The sequence below is a fragment of the Pungitius pungitius genome, chromosome 16, assembly GCF_949316345.1.
Source record: "Pungitius pungitius chromosome 16, fPunPun2.1, whole genome shotgun sequence".
Lineage (NCBI taxonomy): Eukaryota > Metazoa > Chordata > Actinopteri > Perciformes > Gasterosteidae > Pungitius > Pungitius pungitius.
In genome coordinates, this window is record NC_084915.1 from 18397436 (window position 1) to 18420109 (window position 22674).

At 45.9% G+C, this 22674-nt stretch overlaps 2 protein-coding genes and 1 long non-coding RNA gene across 10 annotated transcripts; 1 reads left to right on the forward strand and 2 right to left on the reverse strand.

The window, feature by feature from the left end:
- Window positions 1–14941, reverse strand: LOC119215318 (arrestin red cell). 4 transcript variants are annotated; one of them, XM_037467389.2, is made up of 17 exons: window positions 14661–14941; window positions 9977–10007; window positions 9607–9667; window positions 9412–9456; window positions 8885–8982; window positions 8607–8705; window positions 7505–7564; window positions 7344–7411; window positions 6351–6486; window positions 5955–6039; window positions 5787–5859; window positions 5380–5517; window positions 5221–5304; window positions 3968–3991; window positions 3345–3421; window positions 3091–3145; window positions 1–2754 (listed from the first exon to the last, which is right to left on the reverse strand). In XM_037467389.2, exons 1-17 carry the CDS (start codon window positions 14681–14683, stop codon window positions 2667–2669), a joined length of 1245 nt encoding a protein of 414 aa, XP_037323286.1. In that variant the 5' UTR covers window positions 14684–14941; the 3' UTR covers window positions 1–2666. The 4 variants fall into 4 exon arrangements, with proteins under 4 accessions (XP_037323286.1, XP_037323285.1, XP_037323288.1 ...); XM_037467388.2 differs by having other exon boundaries at window positions 1–2757; XM_037467391.2 differs by lacking the exon at window positions 3968–3991 and having other exon boundaries at window positions 14661–14940.
- On the forward strand, window positions 13579–16308 carry LOC134106102 (uncharacterized). Of its 2 annotated transcripts, none has more exons than XR_009942521.1 (3): window positions 13579–14028; window positions 15880–16015; window positions 16174–16308. It is a non-coding gene; the product is annotated as an uncharacterized LOC134106102 (long non-coding RNA). The 2 variants fall into 2 exon arrangements; XR_009942522.1 differs by lacking the exon at window positions 13579–14028 and adding an exon at window positions 14127–14261.
- On the reverse strand, window positions 15899–22650 carry ap4m1 (adaptor related protein complex 4 subunit mu 1). Of its 4 annotated transcripts, XM_037467380.2 has the most exons (16): window positions 22178–22492; window positions 21712–21828; window positions 21501–21586; window positions 21257–21363; window positions 21052–21148; window positions 20807–20917; window positions 20473–20550; window positions 18273–18335; window positions 18139–18205; window positions 18019–18072; window positions 17832–17938; window positions 17266–17357; window positions 17095–17139; window positions 16744–16794; window positions 16163–16280; window positions 15899–16090 (listed from the first exon to the last, which is right to left on the reverse strand). In XM_037467380.2, the coding sequence occupies exons 2-16, from the start codon at window positions 21767–21769 to the stop codon at window positions 15899–15901; spliced, it is 1326 nt and encodes a 441-aa protein (XP_037323277.1). In that variant the 5' UTR covers window positions 21770–21828; window positions 22178–22492. The 4 variants fall into 4 exon arrangements, with proteins under 4 accessions (XP_037323277.1, XP_037323276.1, XP_037323275.1 ...); XM_037467379.2 differs by lacking the exon at window positions 22178–22492 and adding an exon at window positions 22499–22650 and having other exon boundaries at window positions 18019–18205; XM_037467378.2 differs by having other exon boundaries at window positions 18019–18205.
- Window positions 22651–22674: the final 24 nt, after the last annotated feature.

Genomic DNA, 22674 nt, shown 5'->3' on the forward strand with positions numbered 1-22674 from the left:
TATTGGTTTATTTAACCTTTAATAATAAAGAAAACAAATCTCAAAATAAAAAACATGTGGCTAAACCAAAGACTCTTAAATGATCATGAGAATAATCATGGTCGCTGATACAGTAGAAGTAATAAGTCACCATAACAATAATCAAGCATAATAATCAGATCTTCTGCTCTGGGTTCGTCCCTCCAGCAGAAATCACTTCCTGTGTTTTACAGACTTTACGGTAAAGCGTCGCACAGTCGGGGCACTTGTCAAAATATTTTCACACTTAGCAAAAGTTTCCCCACAGATGCACGAGAACGTGAGGACAGAGTTAAATAAAACATGCTCTTCTTCTGGGAGGGAATCTCACCGCTTTTAGACTGAAGCCTCAAAAAAACAAAACTATTTGTAGAAAAAAAGGTCGAGCGTCAAAAAGAGAAAATGTACTTGTGAAATAAGCCACTCGGCTCCTTCGTGGGTCACAAACGTCCATTTGTTGTTCAGAGGGAAAAACACTCGTCAAAAGATGGGAAATGAGAATCCTTCATGTGGAACACGGAGGTCTGAAGGAAACACTGCTGCTCTTTGTGCGACTTCTCTCCGTTTTAATTGGCACTCAACGTTTTGGCCAAATGTCTACGATGCGAGTCGCATCCTGTAGAAACACGAGAACTACGACTTCTGAAGCTACGCTTTGAGACAAACTTCTCGTTGCTCATTTTACGCACAAAAGGACATTTATTGACAATATATTTGCAAGTGGAACTTTTATGAGATCAATGAGCAACAATAACATTGATTCAATTTTGTGACCCCTAAAAACTTCCCGTGCTGCGACGCGACATTAGCGCTGCTAGCTAACATGAGCGCTGCTAGAGAACATTAGCGCTGCTAGCTAACATGAGCGCTGCTAGAGAACATTAGCGCTGCTAGAGAACATGAGCGCTGCTAGCTAACATGAGCGCTGCTAGCTAACATGAGCGCTGCTAGAGAACATTAGCGCTGCTAGCTAACATGAGCGCTGCTAGAGAACATGAGCGCTGCTAGAGAACATTAGCGCTGCTAGAGAACATGAGCGCTGCTAGCTAACATGATCGCTGCTAGATGCTAGCCACAGGTTTACCAGTGACGAGCTTAGAGAATCAGCACCTTTAAGCCACGACAGGGAAATAAGTGTGTACATTTGAGGAAATAAAAAGTCAGGTGACAAAGAAAAAACCTTATATGGGAAATTACAAAGGAAAGTAAAAGATTAATGTCATCAAAATGTCACAAAGTAACAAGATGAATAATGATATTAATATTTAACAGACAAAAGTTTGTAAGTAAAGGAAGTATTTTACAGGAATATTTTTTTAATTGGGATGTTATATTAATTATATATTATTATTTTGACACTTTCATATTCTGAAGGTGTTTTTCATTCACAAGAAGAAAATCCTTGAAATTGAACTCATTTACAAACTAAATAATTTAGTGACATCGTGAATGTATGAAAACACTTTATGAATCGTGACATTTTCCTGCCTTCTTTTTTTAAACTTGCAAACAAAAATAAATGTTACATCCAAATTGCTGCAAATTCAATTTTTAGTCACGACAACAATTAAAATATTTCTTATCCCGGCAACAGTGGGATGAAGAAGGCACAATGAAGTCTCCACTTGATCCAGTGCAGCAGATCGACTTGTTGAGAATTAATAGACAGAAAACAGCAGTGTTTCCATGGAGACCATCTGAAGCAGCTGGGGTCAGATTCGACTTGAATGGAAACCAGACGATGCTCGCTCTAAGATCGACGGCGCTTTGGGGTTTTAGGAAAGTGAAAGCTGTAGATTTGTTTGTAATTCTCTCTGTAATTATTATTCTTTTTAACTGACGCAGACGTCGAGAGACTCGAAGCCAAAGTTTGATCCCAGTTTTAATTAAAAAAAACATTCCAACGTCAGAGTTTTGCTCGTTGAACCTTTTAAAAGGAAAAAGAAACCAATCACACGTGTGGCTTTAATATCAAAGAAAAGAGGGCGGGACTTTGTGTCGAAATATCGTACAAAATAAAATAAAACATCTGTTACTTTGACTTGAAAAACAGAAACTCTGTCAACGCTGGAATGATTCCTTCATAATAAAACTGGAAGAAAAAACATTTTACCAAATGGACGAGATGTTGAGATGGATGCTGGTGAAATTGCTGTGTGTGTGTGTGTGTGTGTGTGTGTGTTTTTCCTCCCTGGGCAGCCGTGATGTAAAAAAAAAAAGGAAAGCATGTGTTTAATAAAAGAAAACAGACCTCAAACTGCTCGTAGAAGATTTTTTTCCTTTGTTTCAAATATATATTCTGTTTGTACAACGCTGCGTCCGGTTAATTTGAAAAAAGTTTCAAAATAAAAGCAGACGAAGGCCAATTTTTTTTCTTGTGTCATATTTCAGCTAATCAATCATTGCATCACCCCCCCCCACAACATCTGTCCTGCAGCTGTTTGACATTCAACCTTCAACAACCCACCCCCCCCCCCCAAAAAACAACAACCAGAAAGACGGATGGAGAAGACAAACGGCAGCAGGAAGATGAGATGGTTGAAGCAAGGGAGGAAGAACACCACCACCCCACGAGGCCTCCGTCCAAACGCCCCCCCCCGGGGAATGTAACGTGAACAGTGTGTGTGTGTGTGTGTGTGTGCGTTGCTCTAGCAGTCCTCGTCCTTGTCGTCCACGGCGCCTTTGAGCCGCAGGCGGGCGAAGTCCTCGAAGACAAAGTCGTCGTCCTGGGAGACGCTGCTGGGAGGAAGGGGGGGGGGGGGGGGGGTGTTAAATGGCGCTACCAAAATAAAATAAAGATCACGAGGCTCAGAGACGTTCAGACAACAATGTCATTGGACATTGTTAGAACTACGTTTCCCAGAAGCCTTCAGGAGGTTGAACCTCACAGCGTTATTCTGCATTCAGAAACTTTACTGCAGTAAATGTACTTCGTGTAAAAACTATTACCGCTGTGTAAAAATACTAAAACCAAATAAACAAACAAATCAATGACTAATTGATGAATGGACTGGTTTTTCAAGTTTGGACTTAAAATGGTTGAATTAATTAACAAAGAACAACAGAACTCACTTTGTGTCAAATTCTATCAAATTGGTGTCTATGGGGGGGTCCATCTCTGGCACAGCTGTAAGACACACACACACACACACACACACACAATTAGCATGACACACCACCGTCTCCATGGAAACCTCTTCTTCGTCTCCATGGAGCTCGAGTGTAGGATGAAGAAGGGAGAAGGACACATTCTGCTGTGAAACGCTCAGTTTAAATTAACTTTTAAATGTCAATCAAGAGGGCAGCGTGTGGTCAGGTGAGCTCACCTGACTGAGGGCGGGACAAAGGCGGCTCCACTGGTTTCGGGTGCATCAAGATGAACGGCAGCTCTACCGACACGTCTCTGGGAGAAAATACAAAATAAAACAACACGCCGTCACTTCTTCATTCGGAAGTCACCGCTCGGTCCACTTCCTGTTTGTAAGTAAACTGCTCTGAGGACACGCCTCCACAGGAAGTGATCTCACAACAGCCGACTCCCAATTTCATGGTTTTATTCTGAAGAAAACAAACCAATCAGAAAGCTGCATCAGAAGATCATGTGACTCCGAGTCTACCAATTCTGATTGATTCAGAGGCTAGCTTAGCATGAGGCTAATTCAGTGTCTGCACTTTTTCATTCACTTCTACTTTTTTGTAGTTTTTAACACCAGTGAAACTCAACTTCCTGCATGTTTCACAATAAAAGCCTAAATTAGAGCATGTGTAGTTTGATTTAAAGCAACATTAGAGCTACTTTACTTCTGCGGTTAATCGAATGAAACCATTAAACTAACGGCAGGTAAACTGGATCAAACTGGTGGTGAGCGGCGCCACAGAGAAAGAGCAGAAGTGTCTTAATGTTAAAGGGTCCGACAGAAAGAGCCGCGAGGCTGGCGCTCACATTTACCTGTCCAACATGCCTCTCAGCAGCCTGCAGGGGGGGACACACAGAGGGAGGAGGAGGAGGAGGAGGAGGAAGAGGAGCCAAACAGAAAAACAAAAACACAGAGGGGAGATGAAATGAAAAGCAGGAGGCAACATGTTCACGTCGACAACCTAAGCAAGCAGAGCGAGGAGTTACTACGGCTACAGGCAGACGGTTACCAAGGTAACTGACAACAGGAAGTCAAGAAGACGAAACAGGAAGTTGAGCTGCACCAACATGGAGAATGATCAGGATTTAAGATAAACTCTGTGTGAAGTTTTGTTGTCTTAAGGGGGGGGGGGGGGACAACAAAGAGGTACGAGGGGTCTCCATGGATACAAGCCACACCCTCGACAGGTATGTGGCAGCGAGATGTTCCGGATTATCGTGTAAATGAAATGTTTTCACGCTCTCGTGATGCGTTCATGCGTCATCTGTAAAGGTGGTTTTGGTGATAAACTAATCACGTGGATATAAAACCGATACTAGAGATGTTTAACTTTCCAACACAAGCCCCCAGGTCATCTGCTGCTCGGTGACGTCATGGTGTAGTCTGCATGTTTAGGATCGGCGGCTTTGCGATTCCTTTTGCGTGTGGACGGAGACGTGTGGTCTCCTCGCTGACCGAGGCGAGGCCCCTGTGAGACTCCGGAGGACAGGAAGTGACACGTGCTTCCACTAAAGTCTCCAATAACACCTGGAAATCGTGGGATTTGTCGCTAGTCACTTTTACCAAAAAAAAAATCAAGTCAAGTGTTTGGGAAGTCGCCGAGGCGGCAGCACTGACTCGAGGGGAACCAAGATGTTCTAATGAAGATCACGATGTCACCGTCTCTCCTCGTCACTAATAAACCTCTCCAGATCCACACGGTTCACCTGGATGACCACAGGTATAATTACAATCCATCAAAACACTTCCATAGCTTTTATTTTAATTCTTTTTTTTTATGAAGCAGAAAATGCTACCTTGCAATAACAAAGTAAAAGTCTTTTTCATATTTGACTGACTTCCAAGAGTTGAAATGATCTGTAGATGGTGTAGAGCAGCTCAAACAATAATATGGATCAATAATCAGTATCAACAACATGATCAGTGATCTACGAGCTCCGTTTCCTCTTTGATTTTATTTTACACTCATGTGGGAGCTGGAACTCCACTGATGACATTGAACAGAAAACAAGAGGACAGGAAGTGATGTCAGCAGAGTGTGTGTGTGTGTGTGTGTGTGTCGTACCCTCCACGTGAGACCACCAGCTTGACTTTGACTCTGTAGGACACCAGGATCCCGAGCACCTCCTTGTTGGTGACGTCCTTGACGCTGAAACACAGAGCGCCGGGTTCAAGTGACCGCAGCGACACACCTGCGTGTGTGTGTGTGTGTGTGTGTGTTTACATGGTGGAGGAGGCCAGGTTGGTGTCTTCGTGCTTCAGCTTGCCGTCCAGGGCGAGTCCTCTCTTCTCCCGGTTCTTGTCCAGCGTCGGGGTCAGAGTGTACACCTTGCAGAAGGTGGAGCTGGACGACACCTGGTCACTATGGAGACGACACGCTGCTGTCAATCAAACTGACTTTAGATCAGACCTTATCAAAGCGTTCATCAGCTGTCAGTGGGATCCCATCGTGATGTTTTATCTCCTTTAAACATCTTTACAGGTCAAACATTTGTTTCATACTGATTTATTGGTGTCATGGTTTGAGCCGGTAACCATTTAAACCAGTTTGAACCCACTGAATCAGGACCTTCTGGTTTTAATACATGGATTAATTTCGGCACATTGACTTCGGATGATGTCATTACTTACTCGGCCTCCAGCTGGGCCACTGGACATTTGTACTGGGCAGTGCTGAACAGGCAGATGTCGGCGTACTGACGCACTGCAGAGAGAGAAGGTTCCACAGTTAGAACCTCACACAACATCTTCACACCAGAAGAACAGACAAGAGACCAAGAAGAAGAAGCAGAGACCCACCGGATATCTTTGCTCTCTTGACAGTCTTGGTGGAGTTGTTGGTGACGTGAACGTTGACACTGATGGGCTCTCCGTGGTAGTACAGCTGCACATAATGCATCATGGGAAAATAAGACATTCGAATATAAAAGCATTTTTCCTCATGGAAGGCTAACTTAGCACATTAGCACAAGAGGCTAACCTGGTGGGAGTTGTAAATTAAACTAAGATGTCATGATACATCTTAACATTAACAATACTTTGATTAGTTTATGTTAGTTTATGTATCATGCTAACAATAGTTATGATATATATATAAATAAGCTACACAATCAATACTTTGAATAGACCCTGTGATCAGTGATAGATGTCAGTCACCTTTGATCATGCAGCGCTACGTTCTGTCAGTGTGTGTACCTCCTTGTCCAGAGAGGCCTCCAGATGAAGGGATCTGTCAGACATCAGGAAGCTGCGGGTCGTCTCCACCATCGGCTGAGGACCAGGCTTCTCCGGAGCGTACTGAACCTTCCTGATGACCAAACGCACCGAGTTCCTGCAAACAGGAACCACGTTACTGCCATCTGCTCCTCTGGTACACAAACACAGTAAAACCAGGACCTGCCTACCGGGTAATGTTAGCAAAACAAAGATGTAGATGGCCTTTGCCCAAAGGCCCTACCGGGTAACGTCAGCCCAAAAGCCCTACCGGGTAACGTTAGCAAAACAAAGATGTAGATGGCCTTTGCGCAACGGCCCTACCGGGTAAGGTCAGCCCAAAGGCCCTACCGGGTAACGTCAGCCCAAAGGCCCTACCGGGTAACGTCAGCCCAAAGGCCCTACCGGGTAACGTCAGCCCAAAAGCCCTACCGGGTAACGTCAGCCCAAAAGCCCTACCGGGTAACGTCAGCCCAAAGGCCCTACCGGGTAACGTCAGCCCAAAGGCCCTACCGGGTAACGTCAGCCCAAAGGCCCTACCGGGTAACGTCAGCCCAAAGGCCCTACCGGGTAACGTTAGCCCAAAGGCCCTACCGGGTAACGTCAGCCCAAAGGCCCTACCGGGTAACGTCAGCCCAAAGGCCCTACCGGGTAACGTTAGCCCAAAGGCCCTACCGGGTAACGTTAGCCCAAAGGCCCTACCGGGTAATGTTAGCCAAGAGGCCCTACCGGGTAACGTTAGCCCAAAGGCCCTACCGGGTAACGTTAGCCCAAAGGCCCTACCGGGTAATGTTAGCCAAGAGGCCCTACCGGGTAACGTTAGCCAAAAGGCTAACTTATTTTTCTGACAGAAACCCAACCGGATAAGGGATGATAATCATTTGAGGAAATTACACATGTGGTCAGACACAAAGACTCTTGTGAAACCTCCGAGAGCTGCAGGTCCTCAGGAGCTTCCTGCCGGTCTGAACTCACCTCTTGTGGATCTTTTCTTCTATTGACTTGGCACAGAAAGCTCTGATCTCAAAGTCGACGCCGCAGGCCTGAGGAGGAAACACAAGCTGCTTTAAGAGACACAAGTAGTCTCGATATATAAATATATACACATAAAGTAAAGGGAAGCCACTGAGCCGTACCTTCCCAGTGTCCTCTGGGCCGGGCTGTAAGGTGACGGAACACGGGAGGTTCTGAGGAATCTGAACCGCACAAAGAAAAAACAAACACAGGTTAAATTGGGATGGAAACAGCAGATTGCATCACCACAGGTGCTGTGAAGAAACAAGATCTTAAAAGCATCTCTGATTTAAACGGCCTCCCACTGCTGGGGACCAGGGGGGGGCTCACGGTAGCAGGGGCAGTAGTGACTGGAAGGTGGGGTTCGCGGCGATATGGACATGTGGTGCTGCAGTCAGCTGAGCGGTTTGGAGGACGCAGGCGGGCGTATCGTATATGGTGCGTCTCTGTGTGAAGAGCTTCGGTAGCTGGTTGATCAATTCAGACTCACTGATTAAAACACTATTTATACCCCAACAATCTCACACAGAAGGACAAATTGTTTTCAGATCATTTAGAAACTCAACGTCTTAAAAATCTTTATCTGAGTAAATATTTAGCAGCCAAATCAAAATAGGTTAACTGGACATTCAAAAACTGTCCTTTAATAACAAATTTTAAATGTTTTTCTTACAGGACTTAGTGTAGTTAATAACTAGTTAGAGACTCGTTCGTAGAGAGGTGTCAGCTATAGTTGTACCTTTAAAGATATTTAATTACAGATACGTTTCTCACCATAAAGGAAACGTGTACGGGGACTTTTAGTCAAATGAGCCCTCGGGTAACCTGAGGAAGTGAGGACCATGAAGACTGCATCATCCATCAAACAGGAAGTAACGGTTCTCTCATTTCACCGTTTCCGCTCACACGTTAACAACAGAGAGGACAATACGACGTAAAGGACAACCCACGTGTCCACTGCTCAAAGCCCCGCCCACAAAGGCTGCACCACGGAGAACACACTGCCCCTAACTGAAGCTTCCTCGTCACTATGTGTCCTCGTTGTGTGCACTAGTGTCCTAGTACTGGTGTGAACTAGTGTCCTCGCTGTATGCACTAGTGTCCTAGTACTAGTGTCCTCGCTGTATGCACTAGTGTCCTAGTACTGGTGTGAACTAGTGTCCTCGCTGTATGCACTAGTGTCCTAGTACTAGTGTGCACTAGTGTGTACTTGTACACACGCACAGTGAAGTAGAAGGGGTGAGCATGTTGGCCCAGTTTCTTCAGCAGTCTCTCCTGCAGCCGGCTGTTGGGTTTCTTCTCTTCAGGCACCGGAGGGAAGGCCTGAGAGACAAAAGGAGGAGGACGAAACGTCTTCATCAGAGAAACGCTGCAGTAAAAGTACCACCAAACTCTGGAAGTACTAGCAAGTAACGATGCTGTCAAACATGTCATCGATGGACGGGTTGGTTGGTGAATGTAGTGATTAAAGGTGAAGTCGGACGTCCTCCGGTAAAACTCACCTGGAAGGTGGAGATGTAGAGGTCCTTCCTGAAGGACAGGCCCAGGACGTCCAGGTCCTCTCGGCCGTACCTGAACGCACAGGTGAGTGTGACGAAGACTACGAGGAAGAGGAATGATTTAGATCATGTTCATTCAAACTCTTACGAATAATTAGTTTGGACCTTTTATTGGCATGTTTACACGTATGTGAATTTATTTATATATATATATATATATCATCTTGTTTCTAATCTACATTTGTTGTGGTGAGGGTGACGCATGGAGCAGAGAGCGTTGAACCCTGGCTGCTCCATGCGTCACGTCGAGTTAAGAAAGCAATGCAAGTGGCTTTGGATGAAAGCGTCAGATGACATGTGGAATGTTTTGAAGAAATTCTATTGAAGAATTCTTCACAGTGACAAAGATAAACATATGATTGAGTTTCCCTTCACAGGAGATGAAGTACTGAAGAGAACCACTTTAAGCAGATGTTCCATCAAAGACAACATTCAGTCTTCTCCAGATGTTCAGGAGGAAGCCGCCCTACCTTTCCTGTCCTTCAGGTACTCCGGGTCCACGAGGATCACTCCGTCTGTCAGTGGGGGGGGGGCAGAACCACCAGGTCATCATCTTAAATGAGGCCCTCGCCCAATCACAAGCAAGCGCTCACTCACGAATATTCATCAAAACACATGGACAAACTTTCCAGGACTTCAAGGAGCCTCCAGACGTATTGACTCACCTACTGGGTCCACGTGGTCCAGGTGATCCACAAAGTCTCTCTTTCCCAGGTAAACCGTCACCTGCACCGACCAATCAGAGGCACAAATGAGCCATTTAAACCCAGATGTGCAGTTCATAAGGCCAAACATCTGGTTGATGATGTTTTTAATCACAGAAGCCTTAATAACAAATATTTACTGTACAGTAAAAAGTTATTCTGACATTCATTATCTAGAATTTTAGAGAATGAACTTTCATGGGTGGGGGGGCTCTCCTGGTTCAAACTATTAAAAAATGTAAACATGTACCTGTGGTACTACTAGAGTACCTTTTGTACTACTAGATGTACCTGTGGTACTACTAGAGTACTCATCTCACTCAGGACTCACCTTGCAGTTGGGGCTCGACTTCTTGAAAACTCTGGTTAGGAAACAGGAAGCAGAAGCAGAGTTAGTGGGTTCTGTTTCATTGGGTTTCATTTGAGTGGAATCATCGGTTCGTCTCCTCGGACCGTGTGATGGGGGTATTATGGGATGTCGCCTCAGAGACAACAGGCAGACCTGATCTCTTTGAGCTTGCATCAGATCATAGAACTCAGATGTGTAGGCAGAGATCCACTGATACTCTGGATCAGCAGTGATCAATCATTAGTAAGAGCTACAGATCTCTTTGGTGTTTATAGCAGCTGGTCTACAAAGATCCACAATATTTATCCATGCCATCGTCCTAAAAGTCATTAAAAGATAAAATACACGTTATACTCAATTCATAGTGTTTTTGTCACGGAAAGATACAATGCAAATGCTGTATTTCTATTGTATTTTGTTATGTACAATGTGCTAGAAACTTGATTCAGGAAATTAAACGGCTCATACTTCATCCCGAACATCTTTTATGGTCATGTGAAAAACATCTGGATGATTGTCTAGTTGATCACTAGAGCTTTACATTTTACAGATGACAAGTAAACACATCAGAGCCTGAAGGCATCGCAATGGAAGTGAAGCAACCCTCCATTAGCGCTACGCTGTTAGCAGCGCAGCTAACGTCACAGGCTCCTCCTCCCGTTGTTTTAAGCACTGATTGGGTATTTAGTGTCACATGATCAGAAAACCATCGTAACCTTAAGGGAAAAGGGTTAAACGGGCACTTCCTTCCTCTGCTTGATGCCACAAAACACAAACAGGAAGTATAAAAAAGGAAGTTACAGCCGTTTGTTACCTCATGGCCAGGTTTCAAAAGGAAACAGTTTGTTGATTTCACTGTTTTAGAGGAAAGACAAGAAGTTAACACTGGATGAAGAGTATAGGATTTCCCCCGCAGCTTTTCAAAATAAAACTTCACCCTGAAGTAACCTAGTGTGTTTTAACCATCTGAGCATCAGCTGTTTGATCGCCGAGGGAATGAAGCTCTACAGGAAAACAGGCGGCAGGTAAACAGGCGGCAGGTGTGTGTGTGTGTGTGTGTCTGCAGGTGTGTTTGTGTGTGTTTTTCATGCCGCGACAAGAACTGCACTCGATAGGGCGGTTTCTGGGGGTTTGAGGACCTCGTACGAGATCATTTTCAGGATAAGATTACATAAGTCAGGCTTTTAGATTCCAAAAAAGCAAGTTTGTCCAAATCACCATGGCAACACATCCTAAAACCTGAACCTGGTCCGGCGCAGGTTCATTTGAGCAGCTGGATTAGTTCACTGCTCCCCCAGAATAAAAGGCAGCTCTCTTCCTCACTGATGAAGGATCGATATCAGTGAGATTAACGGTCAGATCAACAGAGGAGGACCTTCCCGGGATGGACAGACAGATGTTACTACAGAATGAACCAAGTAAAGGATGTACAATACCTTCAATTCATACGACAGAAATTATTCAAATTCGCATATTATGGTCTAGAACTCCTTGTATGCTTCATCATCATCTTCATCTTGTCTTCCTTTACGTTTATCATCCTAGTGACTGAAGTCTGGTTAATTTGAACCAGACGAGTTTGAGAGCCGATCATCACATTACATTACATCACATGTCATTTAGCTGACGCTTTTATCCAAAGCGACGTACAATAAGTGCATTTCCACCACAGAGATACAAACTCATAAAAACAAGTAACAAGGAAGTACAATTTTCATCAAATAAGCAGTTTCAAAACATGTTATAGAAAAGTGCCATTATAAGTACAGTTTAAGTGCTATCATTTTTTGGTTTAGTCAAGGTAGAGTCTAAAAAGGTGTGTCTTGAGTTTTGGGTGGAAGATGTAGAGGCTCTCTGCGGTCCTGATGTCATCGGAGAGCTCATTCCACCATATCAAAAACCGGTTGATATGTGAACCGTCTCTCCAGACAGGAAGTGTCCCTAGACATCGATCCTCGGGGTCAGAGGTCAGCGTGAGATTTGAACACGGAACCTCGAACTACCTTCCTCCTCCTCACACTCACCGACAGAATCTTCAACTTCCTCATTAACAGTCTTATTTTAGTAGTTCGCTATTTAGGTCAACAGATCAAACTAAAGATTATTTTCAGTTAGTCAGTGAAAAATGTGGCAAGAATTTGAAAATTACATTAAAATATATATTCAAAAAGTGTAAACACCTGATGAAAACTACAGATAATGTTAATTCCATATATGCAGAAACGGTTATGTAAAAAAATCATGAATAAGTAAATATCTATAAAGTATTTGTTATTAATAAAAATAAGGGATAAAACAAAATGACCGATTCAATTGTAGACGCACGCACGTAAAGGGACAATTGGACCAATCAGAGTCGAGCTACAGAACGCTGATGATCACATAATCAATTGGAATATTGAGCACCACAGCTAACTGCCTTCCTTGCTCCCTTCGTTGATCTTAACAGCAAAATTATATAAAAATAACAATAATAGAATAAGTTAATTTTTCATTGATGTGAAAGAGTTCGTTTGAACGGTTTTGAAATCATTTCATTGACGCGTTATATTCAGGATGCGCGATAAATGTAAACCTGAATAGCAGAGGTGTGGACTCGAGTCATGTGACTTGGACTCGAGTCATGTGACTTGGACTCGAGTCATGAATTTGATGACTTGAGACTCGACTCGACAAAACGTACAAAGACTTGCAACTCGACTTGGACTTGAATACCGATGACTCGTGACTTGACTAGGACTCGAGCCCTTTGACTCGAGAAGACTTGCTACTTCCCATGAAAACTGGGGGAAAACATTTTCACACCACCGCGCCGCTCTGTTTATCTGCATCTGTCAAAATAATGTGCGCCACCTGTATGCAGAGAGCGCTGCCTGCACGACATCCAATCACTGCAGTCCATTTTACCGTATCAACGAGACAGCTCGTTCATGGTTACAAAAATCGGGATTTTTTAACCCGGATTCAGACTCCGATGGAAATCCTCGCCAACATTATGTCAACGTCCGTTTTAAAGTAGTGTAATGAGCTGAGTTAAAGTTATTAGTTAATCAGTTATGCAGATGTTGCATGTGTTCACGTTATGCTCCGTTACCAGCTGTAGTTACGCGAGACAACCCGAGTTTTGGGGGGCCGTGTATGCGGAAGTGTTCGTTCGGCGTGGTGACGGCCAACAGTGACCGAAGTTGAGTTGTTTTATTTAAATAAATGCACCGGAGTTGCAAGCCAGTCATCGCCTCCTTATTTACGCTGCAGCATTGGGGTGAGCGTTACAGTACTATAACACAGTCACAGTCGATCCACCATTACCCTTCCCTTCGTAGTCTAGGTCTGTGAGGCAGCGCACCATCACCCAGGGTTCCCCGTCACCACTATAATAAAAGGACTCGAAATGACTCGAAACTAAAATGGTACGACTTGTAACTCGACTTGAGACTTGATGGCTTTGACTTGTGACTCGACTTGGGACTTGCTTCGTCTTTGACTCGACTTGACTCGGGACTCGAGGGCATTGACTTGAGACTTGCTTGTGACTTGCCTAACAGTGACTTGATCCCACCTCTGCTGAATAGTAATGGACAGTAGATTATAAAACTACATTAGCGATAAATAATGATCTATTTATCTCCTTAACAGCAACAACAATGACAAAATGAATAGCTTAATTTGTTTCCTTATCATTTAACTGTGTATTTTAGATGTTTTACTGACTTCAGATCAAAGATTCAGATCAATTTTAGGACAATGACGTAATATTTGTCGACCAGCAACATAATCAAAACAAAGAGATAAGGATATGGATCATGGGTGATCAATAATCAGAATCGGGGATCAGCACACACACCAGCAGCTCAAAACCTGAGAGAAGTTCTGACACATCTAAACACCTGATCGGTACCTGCCCGCGTGCATCAATGAGCGGCCGTGAAGGCACCTGAGCACCAGTCCGTCAGGAGGCAACACGTGTCTGCACAGGAGCACACCGCATCCTTTACCGCACGGGTACAGGTGCTGTGCAAGAGCCCGTGAGCCAGGTGAACCCCGTCGGGAGAGCGCGAACGCACCACAGTCTGGTGGTAAATACGTCACGTCGAACGTCCCTCGCGCGGTCCACAACGAAAACACAAACGCTGCGTGTTCAAACGCCGCGTTACGATCGGCGTTGTTTAAATGCACCTGTCGGCTCTTACACACAAAAACATCATCCTCTCGGTCTGCGCCGGGGGATGCCGCCCCCTCGGCCGGGTCCCGTTGGAAAAGCACCGTGGTAATTCCGCTCCACGACACCGACACGCACTTCATTTCCCACGCGTTGCGTCCGTTGGGCGCCCGGTGGAGAGGTTGTTTTCCCCGGGAAGCACCGCGTGTGACAGCGCGGAGCGGAGGTGCAACGTTAGCTAGCCGCACCCTGCGGCGCTACACGTCGCCTCCCGTGTACGAGGTCACCGTGTGAGGGGGCGTTCAGACGTGAACAGGCCCGGGGGGGTACCTGGTGGTCTCTGTCTTGGCGTGTTGATGAGGAGGAGAGGGGGGGGGGCATTGTTATATAAAGCAGGGTAAAAATACCCCCGCTCCCCCGGGTCAGCAGCCCGGCTATCGTTAGCAAAGTGCGTGAGCGCGGATGCTAGCTAGCGTGCTAACCGCCGTGTAGACGAGCCGTTCTTACCTGGTGCCCGCCTTGTCCCCCATCTCCTCGGCAGCGAAGATCCCGACAAAATGAGCCCGCACCCGGCGGGAGGCTTGTCTCGACTTGGAGGAGCGACGAGTTGCTTCTTCAGCTTCCGCTTCTCCACATCGGCGCAGTGCTAGCTAGTTACTATGCTAATTTAATTTAGCGCCGCCTCGGCTCCTCTCCGGCTTCCGCAAAGGCAGGATCCTCTCTCTCTCTGTCTCACCCTATGTCTCTCTCTCTCTCTCTCTCTCTGTCTCACCCTATGTCTCTCTCTCTCTCCCTCTCTATCTCTGTCAAACCCTATGTCTCTCTCTTCCTGTCTCTCCCTATCTCTGTCTCTCTCTCTCTCTGTCTCACCCTATGTCTCTCTCTCTCCCTCTCTCTCTGTCTTACCCTATGTTCCTCTCTCTCTCTGTCTCACCCTATGTCTCTCTGTCTCACCCTATGTCTCTCTCTCTCCCTCTCTCTCACCCTGTCTCTCTCCCTATGTATCTGTCTCACCCTATGACTCCCTCTTTCTCTCTGTCTTACCCTATGTTCCTCTCTCTCTCTGTCTCACCCTATGTCTCTCTCTCTCCCTCTCTTACCCTACGTTCCTCTCTCTCTCTGTCTCACCCTATGTCTCTCTCTCCCTGTCTCTCTGTCAAACCCTATGTCTCTCTCTCCCTATCTCTGTCTCACCCTATGTCTCTCTCTCTCCCTCTCTCTCACCCTGTCTCTCTCCCTATGTATCTGTCTCACCCTATGACTCCCTCTTTCTCTCTGTCCCTGTCTCACCGTACGTCTCTTTATGTCTTACCCTGTCTCTCTCTGACACCCATAGTTAAAATATATATATATATATATAAAATGAGAAACAGTCAATCCCTTTAAAACATGGATTTAATACATTTAATGTTACATGGAGTATTTTGTTGTAGTTTGTGTGTAGAGGAGCCAGATAATAAGTGTGTGGACTTTGTTCAGACTCACTACAGCCGTCACTGACATACAGTGGATTCATCCGCCGCTGGAAGTAGTCCCTGCTGAATCTCTGCTTCCTGTTTGTTTCAGAGGTTTTAGGAAGTATGTTTGTAAACATTTACGTGTTCAGTAGGAACCAGGAAGTCAGACCGTATTTACAGACGCACCGACTCAAGAGAAAAGAACTGCAGATTAAAATAATTACATTTTTCAATCCGCAGTTAACAAAATAACAATCTTATTCTGAAAGGACGTTGACCACGTCCTGGTTAGACGCGGATGACGTAGGAGTCGGAGTGGGTGACGTAGCGGATCCAGCGCTGAGACGGACCCGGCTGCACCGGGGACAGGCGGAGGAACCGGATCTGAAGACCCGTCACCGTGAGGTGAGGAAGCTCAAAGGCCAGAACCACCTGACCGACTTCCATCAAGGGGGCGGGGCCGAGGGCCGAGGCCTCCAGCTGGGGGGGTGAAAGCAGACGTCTCATTTCTGATGATAACAAATGGCATTAACATCTGTGTGTGTTTCTCACCTTGAACACAGCAGACAGCTGTGTCCCTCCGGCGAATCGAGGGATTTTCCATTCGATGGCTCGACTCTGCAGCTTCAGCTCAGCACTCTGGTCGGGGCTGCTGAGCTCCTGAGACACACTGAACACACACACACGCACACACACACGCGCTAACGGATGCGTTGTGTAACCGTAACTTCTGTTTCTACTGCAAAAAAGAGCTTGGATCAAGTGAACTCCAGCTGTTTCTAGGATGCTTTTATTGTGAAACTGTTCCTGTTTGAATCCAATGATGCTTGTTTCTTCTGCTCAGAGGCTCCTTGTCTTTTAGTACAGAGACTTATTCTCCAGCTATTAAAGCAAATTGCGTCTCTTGGTGAGGACACTTTATTTTGAAAAGATAAGCATTCAGCACTCGGTCCTTTGCGTAACATTTACCAAACAAATGATGTGCGCCTCCTGCTGCTCACCTGTGACGCTTCCTACTTTGTTTGTTATTCAAAAGTCGGAGCATTTAAATAAACTCTCGTGACTCCGGTTTGTGTCCCATTCAAATAGTTCCTTCACATGAAGTATTTCCATGAGTGAAGGGAGCGTCTCACCTGGCGGAGCCTCTGGGGACGGGGACGCTCACACAGACGTTGATGGCAGCGCTACAAAAACAATGACATCATCATCATCAGGATTCGCATCAGAAGCTTATTTTTCTCCAGCAGTACTTTGTTTATTATATTTCCCTGCTGAGGTACTTTCTACTCTTTATGAAAAGTTTACTTGATGACCCCTGACCCCAAAGTTAAACTAAGAGACCTGTACTACACTACAATGATACTACCTGGGGTAATACTCCCAGTACTACATGTGGTACTATTTGTAGTGCTTCTGCTCATGTTACTCCCTCAGATACTTAGCAGCATCCCGTCGTGGTTGTAAACGTGTAAATTCCAGCGCACCTCTTTGGAGGCAGGTCACAGCGGAGCTTCAGGTACATCAGCAGGCTGCAGAGGACCAACAACAAGAGTCCCACGTTACTGCAGGAATACAAAGTACTGCAGTAAATGTTGCTGGCTACTTTACCCCCCCCCCCCCCTCCGGCACAGTAACCACCCCCCGAGGGACTCTACCGTCCTCCGCTGTCCCTCTGGATGGTCGGGTGGAGGCGGAAGGGAGGAGCCGAGGGCAGCTCGTCACTCAGCTGGTACTGCATCACCGTTTGCTGCAGCAGGAAGGAGGAGAAGAAGAGTTGTCTCTCACATGTCGGAGCGTCCTTGAACTCAGCACCAGACAAAGCCACGAAGGCTGTGTGTAAATGACATGAAACCGAAGTCCAAACCTGGCAGATTACGCTCATTAGTGGAAGTGGTTTGTGATGAAAGTGGAACATTTACAGCAATAATCTGAGGGGCTTAGAGAGACTTTCCACCTCGCTGCGCTCTACACAGCGTTTAGCTTGATTGGAGACGTTTAGTCATTATGGTTCTATTGATGAAGGTTACAGTGTTCACTTTGTCTGCTGGAGCGCTGAAGAAAGCCAAATATCCTATTTCAGCTTGTTGCTGTGAACGCACCGCTTATATTCTCTCTACATGCAGACAGGAAATACATTAAGTATAAAAGAGAAACTTTATTTGTGACAAAGGGACGGACTACCTTCCTATCGTCCCATCTACCTGTCTACCTGTCTTCTCACCTCTCCCTGACTGGGGCAGAGCCTGAGGATCCGGCTGCCGTTGAACTCGTCCAGTCGAACAGCCTGGTGGAATCGGCACTCGTCCACACGGGCCGTCGCACCGTACCCTGAGAAGAAGGAACAAACACACACGTGTCTCGCTGCGTGTGTGTGTCTGTGTGTGTGTGTGTCTCTTTGTGTGCGTTACCTCTGAGCTGTGACTTCCCGATGCTGAACTCCTCATTCAGACCGATCCTCATCTCTGTGAAGAACCACAAAGAGTCACTGAGCGTCACAGAGGAAACCAGAGTCACCGTCTCACACTCACCGGAGCAGCTGGGCATGAAGCACTTGACTCGGATTTCTCCCTCCACGTCGGCCTTCATCACAACTCCCTACGGCACAAAGACGCGCTGGAACCGACGCTTTAGATTCAACCTTCCCGTTACCACGGTTACTCACGTTGGAGCCAATGACGACTGACATCCTCTCGATCACGTCCACAAATATCTCGCTCTTCCCACCCTGCAAAATGAAGACAAAGTAAACACACAAAGGTAAACTGTGAGTGTGTTTCAGACTAATTACTGGTCCGTTACTTTATCCAAACCCCTCATCAATAACTGTGTGAAGAATGGTCACCCTTCATGGTCAGAAGTATGAACATCAGCTGGAGTTTGTTGAGAACAAAATGGAGTCAGCTGACCTCAGATCAGACGATGAATCAAAGGGTCATTTATTAACAAGATGTTAAGTTATTATAATTGGTCTTCTTACTACACAGTCCACCTGTCTCTAGTCCACCTGTCACTAGTCCACCTGTCACTAGTCCACCTGTCACTAGTCCACCTGTCTATAGTCCACCTGTCACTAGTCCACCTGTCTCTAGTCCACCTGTCACTAGTCCACCTGTCTCTAGTCCACCTGTCACTAGTCCACCTGTCTCTAGTCCACCTGTCACTAGTCCACCTGTCTCTAGTCCACCTGTCTATAGTCCACCTGTCTCTAGTCCACCTGTCACTAGTCCACCTGTCACTAGTCCACCTGTCTCTAGTCCACCTGTCTCTAGTCCACCTGTCACTAGTCCACCTGTCACTAGTCCACCTGTCACTAGTCCACCTGTCACTAGTCCACCTGTCTCTAGTCCACCTGTCACTAGTCCACCTGTCTCTAGTCCACCTGCTTCTAGTCCACCTGTCACTAGTCCACCTGTCACTAGTCCACCTGTCACTAGTCCACCTGTCTCTAGTCCACCTGTCTCTAGTCCACCTGCTTCTAGTCCACCTGTCTCTAGTCCACCTGTCACTAGTCCACCTGTCTCTAGTCCACCTGCTTCTAGTCCACCTGTCACTAGTCCACCTGTCTCTAGTCCACCTGTCTCTAGTCCACCTGTCTCTAGTCCACCTGTCACTAGTCCACCTGTCTCTAGTCCACCTGTCTCTAGTCCACCTGTCACTAGTCCACCTGTCACTAGTCCACCTGTCACTAGTCCACCTGTCTCTAGTCCACCTGTCACTAGTCCACCTGTCTCTAGTCCACCTGCTTCTAGTCCACCTGTCTCTAGTCCACCTGTCACTAGTCCACCTGTCTCTAGTCCACCTGCTTCTAGTCCACCTGTCTCTAGTCCACCTGTCTCTAGTCCACCTGTCACTAGTCCACCTGTCTCTAGTCCACCTGTCTCTAGTCCACCTGTCACTAGTCCACCTGTCACTAGTCCACCTGTCTCTAGTCCACCTGTCTCTAGTCCACCTGTCACTAGTCCACCTGTCTCTAGTCCACCTGTCTCTAGTCCACCTGTCACTAGTCCACCTGTCTCTAGTCCACCTGTCACTAGTCCACCTGTCTCTAGTCCACCTGTCTCTAGTCCACCTGTCTATAGTCCACCTGTCTCTAGTCCACCTGTCACTAGTCCACCTGTCACTAGTCCACCTGTCTCTAGTCCACCTGTCTCTAGTCCACCTGTCACTAGTCCACCTGTCTCTAGTCCACCTGTCTCTAGTCCACCTGTCTCTAGTCCACCTGTCACTAGTCCACCTGTCTCTAGTCCACCTGTCTCTAGTCCACCTGTCTCTAGTCCACCTGTCACTAGTCCACCTGTCTCTAGTCCACCTGTCTCTAGTCCACCTGTCACTAGTCCACCTGTCTCTAGTCCACCTGTCTCTAGTCCACCTGTCACTAGTCCACCTGTCTCTAATCCACCTGTCTCTAGTCCACCTGTCTCTAGTCCACCTGTCACTAGTCCACCTGTCACTAGTCCACCTGTCTCTAGTCCACCTGTCTCTAGTCCACCTGTCACTAGTCCACCTGTCTCTAGTCCACCTGTCACTAGTCCACCTGTCACTAGTCCACCTGTCACTAGTCCACCTGTCTCTAGTCCACCTGTCTCTAGTCCACCTGTCTCTAGTCCACCTGTCACTAGTCCACCTGTCTCTAGTCCACCTGTCACTAGTCCACCTGTCACTAGTCCACCTGTCACTAGTCCACCTGTCACTAGTCCACCTGTCTCTAGTCCACCTGTCACTAGTCCACCTGTCTCTAGTCCACCTGTCTCTAGTCCACCTGTCACTAGTCCACCTGTCACTAGTCAACTAGTCTACTTGTCTAGCTGCCTTGGATCAGAAAGCTTCATTGATAGACCCGTTGGTTCTGTGTATCTTGGTACCTGCTCTCTGCTGGACTGGACCGGTCTGGTGGCAGCAGAACTCGGAGCTACTTTACTCTGCTGAGTTTCTGCTCCAAACTGCTCACAAACAACAACAAAGAACAACCGTTCTGTTTTTTATATATATATATAAATGTACACAAACGTAATTAGTATTAATTGTGTGATCAAGTTTATGTTGACAAACAATAATGTTATATAATAATAATTATGATTGTTTACAAACAATGAGTGTAATAAAGAATTTATGAGGCGTTTGTTTACTTCTTCCAGAGCTAAATAGGGCGTTTTTATTCATTTGTTGATATTTGTGTTGTTGTTGTTGTTTACCCACCAAGCCGACGTTGCTGAGGTCAAACAGGCTGAACGGTTTGGAGCAAACGGCTTCAGTCTGGATGAAGTTCTTCAGAACGTCAGAGGACGTCGTCTGGATGTAACCATAGTCCTGAAGAGAGGGGAATAGGATTAACAATATTACAGGTGAAATAAAGTGGCTGTTATGGCTTCATTAATTACTCTCCATGTTGTTACACACATATAACGTTATATATAACAATACAATAAATAAATATCACTCACCACGACCTCGTCCAGCAGTTCGTAGATGAGAGCAAAGTTCATCTGGACCGACTTCTCACACAAGCTGCCGCAGTAATCCTTAACCAGAGCCGCTAACCTGAGAACACAGATTCATATACGTTATTTCCGGTCTTTTCAACAGAGAGGATCAGGTCTAACCTGAGACTGGTTCACATAGAGGATCAAGACCTATACAGTCCTGTACCTGTTGAGGAACTCGATGACAGTGAAGGGCGAGGAGTCTGCGGTCGTCGTGGCGACCCAGTAGAGTCCTCCTTGCCTGACGTGGACGAAGTGAAGATCTCCGTGACTCTGGGGTGGAAACACAGATGCTGCGTTCAGGGGCTCCACTGCAACAGTATGACCGTGACCACCCCCCCACAACCAGGAATCAGTTTGAGTCTGTTTAAACCGCATTAATGTTCTAGAATAACAATTATCCTCATTACCATGACGACCGGAGGCTGGTCTCCAGTCAGCGCCGTGACCTTCTCGTAGAAAACACAGACGACATCACTTCCTGCCTCTCCGCGGACTGATGCCAATGTTAAGGGGCTTTTATTTTCACACAACAAACAGATAGTAAAACACATGTGGTTCCTCCGCGTTGCTAGGTAACCATTCCCCAAAAGCCGGTAGGGGAGGGTGGTGTGTGGATACAGTCTTTGTAGATGAGGTGGTCGCCTTGTGAGGACAAGATGAAGACCTGAGAGATCATCCTGCAGAAGCAGGATTCAGGACAGCTGCTCTCCTGGTGGCGCTGTCACACAGTGGGACCTGTCGAAACAAACAATAAAACTAGGTTTTGATGTATATTTAGATATAATAATAAATACGTCATAAGTGTGTAGTTGTTTCCGGTTACGTAACGTTAAAGAGGATGAGGACGCTACATACACAGAACGTGCTCATATTCAAGGCTTAAATTATTAATATTAACATATCAGGTCGGATTGTTTTCTTATGCCAAACACCAAAAGTTCCTAATTTGTTAAATGGTGTCTTGAATATGTTTTACATACACGTGTGTTGTAAAAACGAGACAAACGGGAAGTTGACTTATATTTAGGGACATTGTAGTTCTGTTAGCATTAATACTCCTTTTTAAAGCTGTGACTTTACTTACCCACTGAAGTCTTGTCGTAACCTTCTTTAACCATTCATTATGAAAACCAAAATGATGAATAAAAGTGATTTCTACGCCTGCTAACTGTGGCCGACTGTGCTAACCGTGCCATGCTATAAACACATTAAAGATAAACTAACTATAAGAGCGGACAAATGCTTTATTTTAAAGGGTCAACATGCAGACAATGTATGATAACCTAGCGAACGTAACATGTACAATAATGAAATAGTAAAGCGCAGCATTAAAAGTTCAAATGAAAAGCATCCCAAACGTCAGATTAGCTGCTCGGCTCCAGCGGGCTGCCCTGTGTTTACAAACCGGGTCAAAGATGGCGGAAGTCGTCACTGCGCCCCGTCGGACCGGAGACGATGGCTCCAACAAACAAGAGACATTTTCTTGTGTTGTAATTCGATAACAAAATAAAGCCAGTGGCCCTCTATTGAAATACACGTTTTATAAAAACTCACGCCGTAACGCTTCGACGGGAAATGTTT

Coding starts and splice junctions, on each gene's coding strand:
- LOC119215318 (XM_037467388.2), bottom strand. CDS start 14,683: ATGGGGGACAAGGCGGGCACCAG. Junction 8,706..8,884: donor TCTACATCTCCACCTTCCAG/GTGAGTTTTACC, acceptor TTTGTCTCTCAG/GCCTTCCCTCCGGTGCCTGA. Junction 3,992..5,220: donor CTGGTGGTCTCACGTGGAGG/GTACGACACACA, acceptor CCCCCCCTGCAG/GCTGCTGAGAGGCATGTTGG.
- ap4m1 (XM_037467379.2), bottom strand. CDS start 21,769: ATGATCTCTCAGGTCTTCATCTTGTCCTCACAAGGCGACCACCTCATC. Junction 21,587..21,711: donor CCACCTCATCTACAAAGACT/GTATCCACACAC, acceptor CATTGGCATCAG/TCCGCGGAGAGGCAGGAAGT. Junction 16,281..16,743: donor GTCCCCAGAGGCTCCGCCAG/GTGAGACGCTCC, acceptor GTGTGTGTTCAG/TGTGTCTCAGGAGCTCAGCA.